Source organism: Gossypium hirsutum, chromosome D06, assembly GCF_007990345.1.
Source record: "Gossypium hirsutum isolate 1008001.06 chromosome D06, Gossypium_hirsutum_v2.1, whole genome shotgun sequence".
In the NCBI taxonomy this organism is placed as follows: Eukaryota; Viridiplantae; Streptophyta; class Magnoliopsida; order Malvales; family Malvaceae; genus Gossypium; species Gossypium hirsutum.
Window position 1 is genome coordinate 63,835,365 of NC_053442.1, and position 15,794 is coordinate 63,851,158.

At 29.8% G+C, this 15,794-nt stretch overlaps 1 protein-coding gene across 2 annotated transcripts; it reads right to left on the reverse strand.

Annotated features, from left to right (window-relative positions):
- Positions 1-667: 667 nt before the first annotated feature.
- Positions 668-7,365, reverse strand: LOC107962417 (beta-amyrin synthase). 2 transcript variants are annotated; one of them, XM_041096167.1, is made up of 17 exons: positions 7,032-7,365; positions 6,668-6,943; positions 6,362-6,559; positions 5,905-5,989; positions 5,666-5,832; positions 5,384-5,572; positions 5,183-5,296; positions 4,930-5,049; positions 4,679-4,801; positions 4,289-4,387; positions 3,052-3,108; positions 2,913-2,959; positions 2,647-2,790; positions 1,808-1,985; positions 1,569-1,649; positions 1,361-1,444; positions 668-934 (listed from the first exon to the last, which is right to left on the reverse strand). In XM_041096167.1, the coding sequence occupies exons 1-17, from the start codon at positions 7,230-7,232 to the stop codon at positions 809-811; spliced, it is 2,289 nt and encodes a 762-aa protein (XP_040952101.1). In that variant the 5' UTR covers positions 7,233-7,365; the 3' UTR covers positions 668-808. The 2 variants fall into 2 exon arrangements, with proteins under 2 accessions (XP_040952101.1, XP_040952103.1); XM_041096169.1 differs by lacking the exon at positions 5,905-5,989 and having other exon boundaries at positions 5,666-5,737; positions 7,032-7,294.
- Positions 7,366-15,794: the final 8,429 nt, after the last annotated feature.

Consider the following 15,794-nt stretch of genomic DNA (forward strand, 5'->3'; position numbering starts at 1 on the left):
TTTTGGAGTCAGAAGTGCTTTTTTTAAGCAATGAAGAACTGGCCTTAAGTTGGCTCCCATCCTTAATTGCTTCAAAAATAAAGAGAAAAAAATATGCAAAGAGTGGGGTTTGAGACATGAACAGGCATTTCAATTAAAAACTATTTGACAAATTTTGAAATGTTAGCCCAAACCCCTAAATTTGGGGTGTTACATTTATATTTTCGATTTGATTAACTTAAAATTGAATTTTTTTTTCAATTTTTTCTAATCGAATCAAGTTTTGCTCTCCCTACTCAATATAGAGTAAGATAATATCCAAAATTTTTCAATAAAAAAATGTCAACATCTTTAAGTTGCACAACAACCCAATTTTAGAGGGAGTTGCAACTAACATTAAATTTCATCTTAATCCCATTTTCTTCGGCTGTCATAACTCTTCTAAGTTGTTTAAATTTTATAATTCTTCTTACATTGCTGTTGATGACCCTATATTTTGATTAAAGAAATTTCAAATATTTATAAAGAAAAATAAGATTATAGTTTTATATTGTCTTACTTTATCTTTGATTTATTTGGCATTTAATTGAAAGAAAAAGTTGTAAAGAAAAGCTAAATCTACTTGATTCCAAAAACCACAATTGAACATTTGAAAACTAGGAAAAATTATGTAAAAAGATCATCATAGTGGATCAAAAGTTATTCATTGTTGCCCGATGGCAAAGGGTAAAGGAAAAAGTTGATTGTAAATATCAAGATGCAACTAATATATGGAGAGAGAGACATGATTTTATTATATATAATCCTCCAATAGATCATTTTTGATTATTCAACAGCATACATGTTTTGAAGGCCAAACATGATTGCGATACTCAGCCAGAGCCCACAGAGGGAAAATACTCCTATATAATGCAAAGTGTAGCATACAGTTCCTCATGAAAACTGCAGCCAGTCCCTGCCGAATTCCATCATAAAAAAAAATAACATATAAATTTTCTTTTCTTTTTCTTTTTCATTTTCCCATTCTCTTAATAATATATGATAAAAGTATCATGGAGTCCTTTACACTAAGAGTCAAATTGTATTTTTGAAAAAATGAGTAAATTGGTTCATGTACATTACATTAAAGAGCAAATTGATCATTGTGTTAAAAATTTCATATATCTTCACTGTTTAAAATTGGTCATTATGTTATTTTATCAGCTACAACAATTTTTAATGGATGAAATTTTTAATAGAATTGACCAATTTACTCTTTAATTTAATGTATAAAAATCAATTTACCTAATTTTTAAGTAAATGAAACAAAATACAATCTAACTTCTAATATAGAAGCCTCATTAACACTTTTACCTATAATATATACATGGAAAAGAATTACCTGCTGGGGAAAATCACCGTTTGGCAACTGAGAATTTATCAACAATTTTGCAGCTCGATGCAAAGGTGTAGGATCCCTCTCAGCCTATTGTGGGGATTAAGAAATCAACGTATAGCAATCATTTTAGAATACAATATATATATAGTTTATTTGTTAATTTGGGTACATTAAAATTATAAAATCATTGTTAATTGCAAGTAAAGCATACCTGGCCGCCAATAATTAAACCCATCAAAGCCTGTGCAGTATTTACCAAATTCGATTCTTTTCCTTCGATGGGCGTATATACCTTTTATCAACAAGGCAAATAAAACTATTCATAATTACATATATATTGTTTCCGAAGAGATTCATGATTCCAAAGGGTAAATTTCAAATTTACACAAATTAATATTTTAGATTTATCCTCTAAAATAAAATGAAGAAGCTATATTAAATATTAATTACCCTTGTAGGACAAGAAAGATAGCTCTCCCCCCAACCACCATCTTCTCTTTGGGTTTTAAGCAAAAACTCAACTCCTTTCCTAATAGCCAAGCAATTTTTGAAGTTCTTTCCTGCAGCCTTAAGACCTAATAGTGCAAACCATGTCCCATAAAAGAAGCAAATTCCCCAACTTCCATACCTATACATTTATATGAAATTTTATTAGAATGAAAATCATATATTTAGAAAGTAAAAATGTGTTTAAAAATAACATACAGAAAATAATAAAATGTATGGTTTGAAACTAATTAATAATAATAAATGAAATATATAAGATATAAAAAAATAGATTAAATTGTGAGTAAAACGAAATTTAAATACAAAAGTACATCATATAAAAATATTAAATGAATACAGTTGTTATCATGGTGTTGTCATCCATTTTGAGTTGGCGTTAAGTTACACCAACTCACGCAATAACATTATTGATACTAAAAATTCTATCACTTGCATATTGGTGTGGGAACTAGTACTTAAAACGCAAAGTGGTAGTTTTTGGTAATTCCTTAACTGAGTTGGGACTTGATTGATGAATAACACCAATTCAGTAAAGTTTCATATAATAATTAAAATTGTTTTAGTTCAGATGATAAAATAAAAAGTTTCATTAATTTTTATTAATTCATAAAAATATAAAAAATAAAAAACACCAACAAAATCATATAACTTACTTTCCAAATAAAATCATACTTTAATAATTCTCTAAAAGAGTTTTATATATAGTATATATATACATGCATTTGTAGGAATTGGTGAAACCTGATTAAATTATTTGTTGAGGAATTCATAAGGGCCATTACCAAGAACCATCAGGGTATTGTACATCTTCAATGAACTTTGCAGCTTTTCTGATGCAATTTTCAATCTCTATTTTTCTATGCCCTGGGTATAGTTTCTTGAAAATAGCTAGTGCCTGGATTGATGATGAAGTGCACTCTACATGCCTGGATTTTACAATTATTTTTCCTTCTCATTAGTGTAAACTTTATAAACCAGTTTTCCATAACAGTGTATAATTAATTAAATTAATTATAATAAAATAAAATAAAAAGCATAGGAATCTTACTCATATTCTATGGTCAGATCCTCAAGAAACTCAATTGGATTCAACCACTAAAAGGATAAGTTAAGGTGAAAAAAATGCTTTATTAATTTCATTGGAAATTATATAATATCGAAGGCAAGTACAAATATTGAAATATTACCTCCCACCAGAATGCACCTCCTGCTGGTTCCCAAACTGTATAACCACCATTTTTACTCTGCAATCATTTGTAAAATAAATTATACTTAAACCAATATGTTTATTTATTTAGATTTTTAGAGTACATTTGATAATTGAGGAACGAACATAGGATCCTAAAGATTAAGTTCAAGTGTTAATCCCATACAATACAAAAATTTGTTGGCAAATAAAAAAATTATAATATAAGGACAATTTAAGGCATTCTAGATATAAATTTTTCCTCCATGGAAATAAAAATAATTTGAAATTCAACATATATTTTTAAAGATTTTCTATGTCTATATTTCTATCTTAATTGACTTTGTGTCACAGGTCAACCGGTTACCAATTTTGTTAAGTAAGTTATGTAAATGGTCACCCAACTATTAGAAACTTTTTTGTTAAGTCACCGACTTTAAAAAGTTACAAAATGATCACCCAATTTATAGAAAAAAAAAAGAGAGAGAGAGTCTAAAACCGTTAAATACTAACACTCGGCTGACAAGGTTGTTAACTTAGGGTGGGTTTGGATGAGCAGTGCGTTTACCTGCGGCTAGTGTAAAAACAACGGTGGCGGTGAGATTAGATATTGTAGCGTGAGACAAAAAGTAAGCTAAACGCACCGCACCGCACCCAATCGCCTATCCAAACCCGCCCTTAATGACATGTTGACTCAACCATTAATTTTATTCCACGCGTTAAAATTTTTTTGATAAGTCGGGTGACCATTTTGTAATTTTTTAAAGTTGGTGGCCTAATAAAAAAAGTTTCTAATAATAGGGTAATCATTTATGTAGTTTACCCATAAATAAATTATATTATTATGAGGGTATTTTTAATAAAATTAGTAAAAATATTGCATAAGGTGAGAATTGAACTCATGCTACCAAAATCTATAAAAAAATTCTTTCCCACATCAAATCCAATTTTTATTTTAATGTTTTTACACATTTCAATTTTTTTACACATTATTTCACCCTCATTGTTTGTATATGTATACTTATATTTAAACTCTTCATTGATTAGGTGTGACAGGTCAACAATCACCAAGAAATTATGAAAGTACTCTTCCAAATACAAATAAATTATATTATTACAATGATACTTTTTATCTTTTTATATTTTTACTAAAATCAATAAAAAAATTATATATAATGAGATTTGAACCTTTACGCAATTAATAATCCTTTTTAACGTAGACATTCTATATATTGTACCTGTAAAGATAGAAGAACATTGACAGCATCATAAAATTGCTCGTCTTCCATTTTATTACCAACCATTTCTGGTGCCATCAATGCAAAATTTACACAACACTGCAAGGTAAGGAACATATTTTAAGCAATAATTCCTATTGCGGATCTTTAAAATTTGAAATGTTGTACTGAATTTAGACTTGTGATTAAGTCATTCGTCTAAACATGAAAGTTCATTAATATTTGAAAAATAATATTAAATGTGTAGAAAAAATGAGTATTTTAAGATCCAACATTGAATGTTTGAACTTAACCAGATTTATTTTTCAGATAGTGTTAGGTAAATGAACCAACGTGAATATAACTGAGTTTATGAACACCACTTATTTAATTGAATGAAACAAAATTTACCTTCAAACTTTCTGCAGTACAATCAGAAACTTGCCATCCATGATCTCGATCAGAGAATGTCCATGATCCTTTAGAAATATGTCTAAACATTCTTTTAAAGTCTCCTGAAGGATTATCCCTAACCTTAAAATTTCAACCAATTTCGAGCAAATTGGTAAAATTAATCACAACTTTGTGTTGTGTGGTGGAAATGAAAATCGTTAAGAAACTATATATAATGTTTAGGGTTTTAAATTTAAGTTTCAGACAACCTGTGAGTTCTTTAAGAAATTGTGCCCCTTCATCAGAGTTAGTCCAATTTCATCGTATAAATTACTAGCAAGCAAAGCTTGGAGAAGGAAATTAGTATCCCAAACTTGACTTCCAAAGCCCTTCATGGTGAAATATTGAAAAAAAAAAGGAGAGCATAAACTAATTAGCTAAAATAGTAATGAACAATCAAAGTCAATAATTTAATGAAAGTTTAACTAATTCAACAATTCTAGTATTTAATAATAAACAAACCTGCATCTTTATTCCATCTTCTCCAACCCACACATAGTCATCAATCCTAGCAAGATGCTTCTTAAAATAAATTCCATTTGGATCTTCAACCCAACAAGCAAGCATACATAGAGGCTGCCCAATGTATTATATCAAGTGTATTAGCAAGCATTATATGTTGACAAATATTATTCAAAATTATTTATACTTTAATTGTATTACCTTTTCCACACATCCAATGGTAATATAGCGACTGCTTTCATCTTCATAGTGAATGATATCCATTGCTACTTTAAGAGATTTTTTCCTCAATTTATTAAAGGGCCAACAATTAAGGAAAGGCTCTGAAAATAAGTGGAGACTATCCCAAAGCAATATTTGAAGCAATGTATGAGGATAGTGGAGATCTTCCTGCATGCAATGAATGAAACATTCTGCTTTCACATTTTCTAGTTAAGGAAAAAGATATAAATATTGTATCAAACATATATAGATTATGATTACCTTTGCACATAAATGCCTCTTTTTGCTCCAATGGATTTCATTATATGGTTCAGTGTGGAGTTCTTGTCTTAACTGTAAAATCAGAGGTGTGATTGGACCCACAAATTTTCTTCCATACAAATAGGACATTGGCAGGTAAGTCAATCGGCAATAACAAAGCATCTTTGCTGTGTTGCAATATCTTCATCATTAATATACATATATATATAGACAAATCATTTATATGGTTTGTTACAAACCTGGATTAATGGGAAAATAAGTAGGAAAGAGCCAAAACTCCGGAGGCATTGGGTGGCAGCCTGACCATTCATAAACACCCAATATCTACGTACAACAAAATTAATATATATATATACACATAAAATAAGTAGTAATTTTATTTAGTTGAAATTAGAACTGATATAATATGGTTAAAATAAATTGGGCATATATGTAGGTAGTGATGTAACTAATTTACGATTGATCATGGATTAATTAAAAATTAATGTTAATGTGTAAAAGTTATATATTAAAGTTATGGTCTAATTTTTTTTACCTCTCATATTCAAAACAAAAAATATTTGTCTATTAATTTCGAAAGTTTGAAGATTTTAACATATCAATATTGATATGATAAATCTTAATTTATTGAGTTTTATATCATAGGTTAAGTTTTGAAAATTAAGTTTTATGGTAAATAAAAGGAAGACAACATACTGAAAGCCAAGTCTTGCCCCAAGAGGAAATGGTAGTGACACCCCCACGATCGAGAATCCACTTTCGAGCTCTGTCGCAAGCATTATTAAGGCCACCATCAGGTCCTACTCCCAGTAAACGCATACAAATGTAGTTGAGAGCTGTGCAAAACATTGTACTCTGACCCCCTATGTATAATCCCCATCCTCCATCCTCGTTCTGCCATGCCAAAACAAACTTTCTTTTTATTATTATTATCAATCCACCGTTCAATACATATATATTTATATTTATATTTATATTTATATTTATATTTATATTTATTACCTGATGATAGTAAATATAACGGAGAATTTCTTTGCGATGCTCTGGAGAGAATATAGTATTGAGATGACCTGTGATATATAGAGACATGACCAAAGGAGGAAAACAAAACATGGGGCCAGAATTCTCAGCTGGCCAATGGCCATGTTTTGATTGTAGAGCTGAAAACAAGTGGACACTTCTCTTCACTGCTGCAGTTGTAACTTCATATGTCACTTCTTCACCATCCTCTATCTTTGGTTGGGGAATGGTTTGTTGCATCTTCTTCTCTCTTAGAAACTGCATTCATCAAATATATAAATAATGATAAATAAGTCTATTTAATTCTTTTATATTATAAAATGTTACATTCAGGAAAATGATGTACCTGCATTTGCCAGAGGAGATCAGAACTGGGTTGAACATTGTACCGATTGTTGTAGAAATTAAGACGAGCTTCTTCAACCTCAGCTCGTTCTTCAGCTATGCCTGCATTTGGATCGAACTCCCACGTTTGCCTTCCCAGAAAATTGTTGGTACTGTAAAGGTAGGGATCATTGCCACCTTCCCCTATCTTAAGCCTCCACATTTTCTTCCTTAAATTTTCATGAACAAAGTCATCATCTTATACAGACTTTACACCAATAGCATTAGTTGCTATTATTAAATGAAAGATAATATTTAAGGGGGAGGGGTAGACGGTAGCTCGTGTAAAGACATTAGTTCTAAAAATGAGTTTTGGCAAAAAATTAGATCCATTTAAAATATGTTTTGAGTTTGAGCTTAAACATTCAAGGCATGAGTTCGGTTAGATCTGTTTTTTAAGTTTATAATATTTTATATTATATTATTTTTATATAATATATAATATATAATATATAAGAATTAAATCTGTATTAATATATAACACTACTATAATGTAAGCATTAAAAAATATTAAGATAATTATATATAAAATTTTCATAAATAAAAAAATTAGATTATTAAATATTAAATAAAATTTTAATATTTTTAAAATATTATTTGGGGCCTAAATGGGCTTCAGTTATTTATTTGCAAAATATTTGTCAACTTGGGCAAGATTTAGGCACATATTTTTTGTCGAACTGGGCTTATGAAAGCTTAAATTGTGTTAATATTAAGTCCAACCCGACCCGTAACACCTCTAGGGGAAGGACTTTGAAAATCCAAATAAATAAATTGCTAAGGACTTATTGTGAGAATAATCATATTTCATAGTAAAATCATAACTTGAAATAATTTTTTATTAAGAAAATATTATTATTAATAGAAAAAGTGAATAATAAATATATAAAGACATAGTACATAGTACAAATGATAAATAATAAGCTACAAACTTATGCACAAATGATATGAAAAATAATTCCAAAAGATGAGAAAGACAAACTGGCGGTACTCACAACACTAAAGCATTCAAAAACAAATAAAAAATGCAAGACCTCGATCAAAACATTGAAAATTGTATTCGAGCCCCACTATCATCAAGCCAACCTGATGATGAACTTCGATCAATAAGAAACTACTTCTAAGAGCCCCCAAGAAACCTACCACATCAGCGATGTAGAAAAAATCAAGTCTCAAATAGTCTATCATGTCCATCATCATCTCAGAACCCAATTTTACAATAACCATCACTATCATTTATTGTGATAAGGACCTGTGAGAATTGTTCCCAATATATCTAATGCTACCCTTACATTGAAAAATATCATATATATATATATATATTAGAAAGCTATTAGAAATTATAAACTAAAACCATGATGAGTTTTAGAAAAAAAATGGTGTTTTTTTGATAATTTGAGGTTCGTAAAGTATAGCTATAAAATCATATATAGATTTGAGCGGGATTGTAGTAAAATAGAGGAATTTTGGATATTAGGGTTTTAAGAGAGGTAAATAAAAAAATGGATTCTATTTTGCTTTGATAATGTTTATGTTCGAGTATGTGAAATAATTAGTACTATTTGTATAATTAAATTACCGCATAGCTAATGCAATGAACTGGATTTCAACTATATTAAAAAGTTCGATTTTTAAGTTGAAATTAGTGAGTCAAATTAGCTGAAATTTTGAATTGGATAATTGCGTGTTGAATCTGCAATTAGGGATCATTGCCACCTTCCCCTATCTTAAGCCTCCACATTTTCTTCCTATTCATAAACTGAGTCCTCATCTTATAGGCTTTACTCCACAACCACTAGTTGCCATTAGTACATGAAAGATAAAATATAAGACTTTACACCACAATCACTAATTGTCATTATTAAATATGATTATTAAATATGAAAGATAAATTTTAAGGGGAGGGTATATACTAGGCTGCCTAAGTTTGAAATTTGATAGAATTTAAGTAAAAATATTAGGTTTATTTAAATATGGTCTGATTTCGGGTTTGAACATTGAAAGCTTGAGCTCAAGTCAATCCCTAAATTACACAATTTCTTTACTTAATACATTAATCCGTAAAAATTCTTAAATTATGCTAATTTCTCTTTTGAGCATAAAAGCAATTGACTCTAGGTTGATTAATTAAAATTTCTTTCTAATTAAAACCCTATTATCGCATTAACTCATGTTATGGATTTCCCTATTAGATTTGACTCTAATTCGGTAGATTTATGTCATCCTATTTTTAGGATGACATGCAACTCCACTCAACTATACAAGATCTACTCTTAAACAGGGTCTATTCAACCACCGATTTAAGCACATCAAATATAAATTAATAATCTAGAAATATCAAACCAAGAATTAAACACACATAATTTAAAACAAGAAACTAAATATTTATTACGTAAAATAAAAGTCAAACGACAGAATCCATCATAGGGTTCATCTCCCCTAGTTATTTAGAAAATTAGTTCATGCTTGAAAATGGAAACATCCATGATTTAGTATAACCAAAAGAAATAAAGAAACTCATGATAACTTCCTTAAAAATCAATTGAGAATCTTCAATCTTGACGGAAATCTGCTTCAAAATTGGCTTCAGTGGTGTTTTTCAAGTTATTTTCTTCAATATTCTATGACGATTCAATCCTATTTTGCCATGTGGAATGGTTCAGCCTATGTGGCTCCTGTAGCTTGATCTGACACTCTGATTTTTGCTTGTTTTACACTCAAGTGCTCCATTAAGCATTAAAACATGAATTTAAGTGATTATGAGTATAAAATTCACAATTAACATCAAATACTCACTCAAAAATGCATTAAAAATAAGGTTAAATCATGTTAGCACTTATCATGATGTTATCAAACTTTTTTTTTAAATGAAATAGAGTCAAAAAAATTCAAAATCGAGAATATTCTTTAATCAAAACACATAAATAAAAAGCTCATTATCGGGAATTTGATACGTTGTGTCCTAACACATTGGATATGACATGTTTTCTCGAGATCATGATTTTTCTAAAAAAATAATAAAGGCAATATTCAATGTTTGGGATTTTGAGAAATTGTGCCCTAACGTATTAGGCTACGATTTCTTCATCTGACTTAAACAATGTCATATCCTTTTAAATTTTATTGCATGAGTTTTTTTAGGACAAGCTCATTTTTGAGGAGGTGAAATATCATGCCCTAAATCATTGGGTATGATATTTTCTCTCTCCGAAATGAGAGGGTCTTAACGGTAACTTATTTTATACAAGTTTTTTTTAATACAAGGATCGTATTTTAAAATCTTTGCACATTTTTTATATTAAGACACTAATTAATCAACAAGGTACCAATTTTGGGCACGTCGAGGGTGCTAACCCTTCCTCGTACGTAACCGACTTCAAAACCCGTTTTCTGGATTTTATAAGACAAAAAATTATCGTTTTAGTAAATTTAAATTTTTACTAAAATGATTTAATTATGAGGTGATCCGATCACACTTAAATAAAAAGGATTGGTGGCGACTCCTATATTCGTTTTCATTTTCAAAATTCAAGTCGACCCCGTTTTAAAAAAAAATGGTTTCGACAATATATATATTAGAAAGCTATTAGAAATTATAAACTAAAACCATGATGAGTTTTAGAAAAAAAATGGTGTTTTTTTGATAATTTGAGGTTCGTAAAGTATAGCTATAAAATCATATATAGATTTGAGCGGGATTGTAGTAAAATAGAGGAATTTTGGATATTAGGGTTCTAAGAGAGGTAAATAAAAAAATGGATTCTATTTTGCTTTGATAATGTTTATGTTCGAGTATGTGAAATAATTAGTACTATTTGTATAATTAAATTACCGCATAGCTAATGCAATGAACTGGATTTCAACTATATTAAAAAGTTCGATTTTTAAGTTGAAATTAATAATTGCGTGTTCAATCCGTAATTAGGGATCATTGCCACCTTCCCCTATCTTAAGCCTCCACATTTTCTTCCTATTCATAAACAAAGCCCTCATCTTATAGACTTTACTCCACAACCACTAGTTGCCATTAGTACATGAAAGATAAAATATAAGACTTTACACCACAATCACTAATTGTCATTATTAAATATGATTATTAAATATGAAAGATAAATTTTAAGGGGACGGTATATACTAGGCTGCCTAAAGGTTGGTTTGAAATTTGATAGAATTTAAGTAAAAAATATTACGCTTATTTAAATATGGTCTGATTTCGGGTTTGAACATTGAAGGCTTGAGCTCGAGTCAATCCCTAAATTACACAATTTTTTTACTTAGTAGCTTAATCCGTAAAAATCCCTAAATTATGCTAATTTTTTTTAGCATAAAAGTAATTGACTCTAGGTTGATTAATTGAAATTTCTTTCTAATTAAAACCCTATTATCACATTAACTCATGTTATGGATTTCCCTATTAGATTTGACTCTAATTCGGTAGATTTATGTCATCATATTTCTAAGATTGCATGCAACTCCACTCAACTATACAACATCTACTCTTAAACAGGGGCTATTCAATCACTGATTTAAGCACATGAAATATAGATTAATAATCTAGAAATATCAAACCAAGAATTAAACACACATAATTTAGAACAATAAACTAAATATTTATTGCGTAAAATAAAAATCAAACGACAGAATCCATCATAGGGTTCATCTCCCCTAATTATTTAGAAAATTAGTTCATGCTTGAAAATAGAAACATCCAAGATTTAGTATAACCAAAAGAAATAAAGAAACTCATGATAACTTCCTTAAAAATCAATTGGGAATCTTCAATCTTGACGGAAATCTGCTTCAAAATTGGCTTCAATGGTGTTTTCCAAGTTGTTTTCTTAAATATTCTATGACAATTCACTCCTATCTTGCCGTGTGGAATGTTCAGCCTATGTGGCTCCTGTAGCTTGATCTGACACTTCGAATTTTGTTTGTTTTACTCTCAAGTGCTCTATTAAGCATTAAAACATGAATTTAAGTGATTATGAGTATAAAATTCACAATTAACATCAAATAATCACTCAAAAACGTATTAAAAATGAAGTTAAAACATGTTAGCACTTATCATGATGTTATCAACCTTTTTTTTAAAATGAAATAGAGTAAAAAAATTCAAAATCCTAATACTTTTAAATTATCTAATAAACTAATTTAATTATTTTCACAAAAAATATAATTAAAATCATTTTTATTATATTGTATTAATTAATAAAAATTTCATAAAATTTTATTAATTAATTCGATGTATTTTCAATTAGATATTAACTTATAATTAGTTTTCAGTTTAAACATATACGAGTAAATATTTGGTAAACTGGCGGTGGAAATTTTTAACTTCTCAAGTGGGATCCCAAATCTTTACCAAGAAAAGGTAAGTAAATCTCGTTTTGATGCTTAAATCCCGAATGTTGACACCATTTTTTGGATGAAAACGGGGTCGACTTAAATTTTGAAAATAAAACGAAAAATAGGAGTCGCCACCAATCTTTTTTGATGAGGTGTGATCGGGTCACCTCATAAAACGGTTGTTTTTAATAAACGATTTAGATTTTATTAAAACAACGATTTTTGTCTACGAAATTCAGAAAAATGGGTTCGGGAGTCGGTTACGCACGAGGAAGGATTAGCACCCTCGATGCGCCCAAAATTGGTACCTAGTTGATTAATTAGTGTCTTAGTGTCGAAAATTAAAAATTTGAAGAGTTTAAAAAAAATACGATCCTTAAAAGAAACTCTGATAATGTGAATTGAAATATAAGATTCTCTTGTTCCGAAGGAATATCACATCCAGCACGTTAGGACACGATACTCTAAACCATCGAAACCAAGATCATCTTATAGTTTAATGAAACCATACTTTGAAGATTTAAGAGGATATTTGGCTATTTAGTCGAACGAGAAATCGAAACCCAGCACGTTAGGGCACGTTTTCTCGATTTTTCTAAATACGAAATATTACCTTTATTATTGAAAGTTTAAAAGGGTATTTGGCCATTTGGTCGAACGAGGAATCGAAACCCAGCACGTTAGGGCACGTTTTCTCGAACTTTCCAAACGTGAAATATTGCTTTTACGAAAGAATTATTTTCGTTGGGTAATTAATATAAATTCGTGGTAAAGTGGAATAGCGAAAAATGAGCAAACAAATATGAATTTCGATATCAATGAACATAACAGAATAAAAATAAATGCATAATAAGAATGATGAGATCAGAAATAGAGGAGTAAGACAAACAAGCAATGTAAGAGAATAATAAAAGAATAATAATAATTATAATAGTAAAAATAATAATAGTAATAATAGCTAAGTGGGAAATAGTAACAGTACATTAATAAGACAAATAATATAATAATAGTGATAGCACTAAAGAAAAAAATATATATATTAATAATAGTAATAAATATAATAGTAATAAATAGAAAATAATAGTACATTAATAATAATAGTATATGTTAATATCGATAATGATATGTATAAAAAAGGAAATAATAATATGGTAAAAAATGTGTTAATAAAAATAAAAATAGAAATAAAAATAATATTAATAATGATATTAATAATAGTAATAAAACAGAGAAAAGAAAATATATATATAACGATGAAAAGTAATGATAATAATTATTATAATAGTAATGATATAAAATCAATGAGGTAATAAGCAAATGGGTATAAAAAGAAAATATAATCATAGTAATAATAGTTGTAGTAATAATAATAGTAAGAAAAATAGTGATAATATAACAAGAATAGTAATATAACAAGAGAATAATAATAATAATAATAATAATAGTAATGGAGATAATAATAATAATAATAATGATACTAACAATAATATAAATAAAAATATAAACAACAAAAAAATAGCAATAGCAATAATAATAATGGAATGAAAGTGATAATAATAATAGTAAATAATATGCAAGAAAATAAAATACAATTATAATACCATAATGTTAAATAATAAAAGAAAATACAAAAGAAAAGGACGAAAAGGGGCTAATTTGAACTCTAGACAGAAATTTGAGGCGAAAATAATAAAATAAAAAAAGAAATGGGGCCAAATTGAATTTAAAACAAGAGTTAGGGGATAGATTCGAAACAAAAAAAAAAGGAAAGGGGAGGACCTACTAGAACACGTGAATAACATGGAGGGACTAAAAGGGAAATAATCCCAACCTTTATGCGCATTATTTCAACAGGGACTCAAATGTAATTAGGAGAAAATTATGCGGCCAAATTAAAAACAATAAAAAGAAGAACAGGGGCCTAATCCAATAGCAGCGCAAAAGAGAAGGATTGGCCACAAAAATAACCCATTTTAGGCGCATAGGCTCTTTTCCTTTACCCAAACGGTATTGTTTTAGTTTTATTATTTAAATCATACTTTTATTTTGAAACCATCCATGCCTTTATTTCCTTTTTTTTTATTTTTTTTCTAAACCTAGCACTTTCAGACTCCTCTATCTCTTCTCCTTCTTTTCAGCCGACAAGGCCATTCCCTGCTCGCCTGCACGCTGCCATGGCCGGTGACCGATGTTGCGGAGGATGAGCTTTTACGCTCTGTCTTCAAAGCCTCTTTTGAAGGCTAAACTTTCAGCAAACAAAGAACGAGAAAAAAAAGAGTTCTTTGTCCCTTTGCCGAACTCGATTACAACGACGGAGAAATCACTCCGACGCGAGCTCAAAGGGATTCAGGTGAGCCATTTTCTTTCCTTTTAGTTTTTGCTTAAACAGATTCGCGAAGAGAAAGAAAAAAATAAAAGAAAATACAAAAGAAAAAAACTAAATAAAAATAAAAAAAGAACCAAGAACACCTTTTAGTTTCCAATCTTTCTTAGATTTGCTTGTGTGCGTTTTGATTTCTAATACCTGTGTTACAATCTTTCTTTTTGTAAAAAAAATAAAAACCCCCCCTTTTCCAAAATACAATCCGTCCTCTTTTTCAAAATTTCTCCCTTCGGTTTTATAATCGATTACAATAACAATAAAAAATGCTCTTATTCCTCTGTTGTGGCTGCCTTTTTTGTTGTTTGTGTTTGCAGGGTATGGCCGGTGTTGGTGGTGGGGGTGTCAGACGGTATGGGACTGTTGTAGTGGAGGTATGGGGCTGTTGTAGTGGGGGTATGGGGTTTGGTATTAGTGGGCCAAAATTGGCCTACTACAGCTGCCCCTCTTTGCTCATTTTCGTGTAACGAGAATAGAGCAAAGACATCAAAAGGGCCAATTTTGCCCGGTCTTGCCGAGTCTTGACTTTTTGGTGCTCATCTTCTTCAAGTAGCCTTATTCCAACCTGCCGCATCTTGTTGCTTCGATCCCCTCTACTGCAACTTCAGATACGCCTTGTAGCTTCAATCTACTCTGCTACGACTCCATGGGGTGAGATTTGTGTTTTTAGTCTGCTCCACTACTATTTAGGGAGATAAGACTGGGTGTGATCTGCTCCACTACTACTTAGGGAGATAAGACCTGAAATCTTCAATCTATTCCACTGCCAAATGCAGGGAGATAGAGTCATTGGCTTCAATGTACTCCATTGTAGTCAGGGAGGTAAAATCTGCCATCTTTGATCTTCAATCTGTTCCACTTCCAAATACAGGGAGATAGAGTCTGTTTTTCAATCCACTTCCTACCAATATAGGGAGGCAGGATCTGCTATCTTCGATCTATTTCGTTGCCGAATACAGGAAGGCAAGATCTGCAATCTTCAATCTATTCCACTGCCCA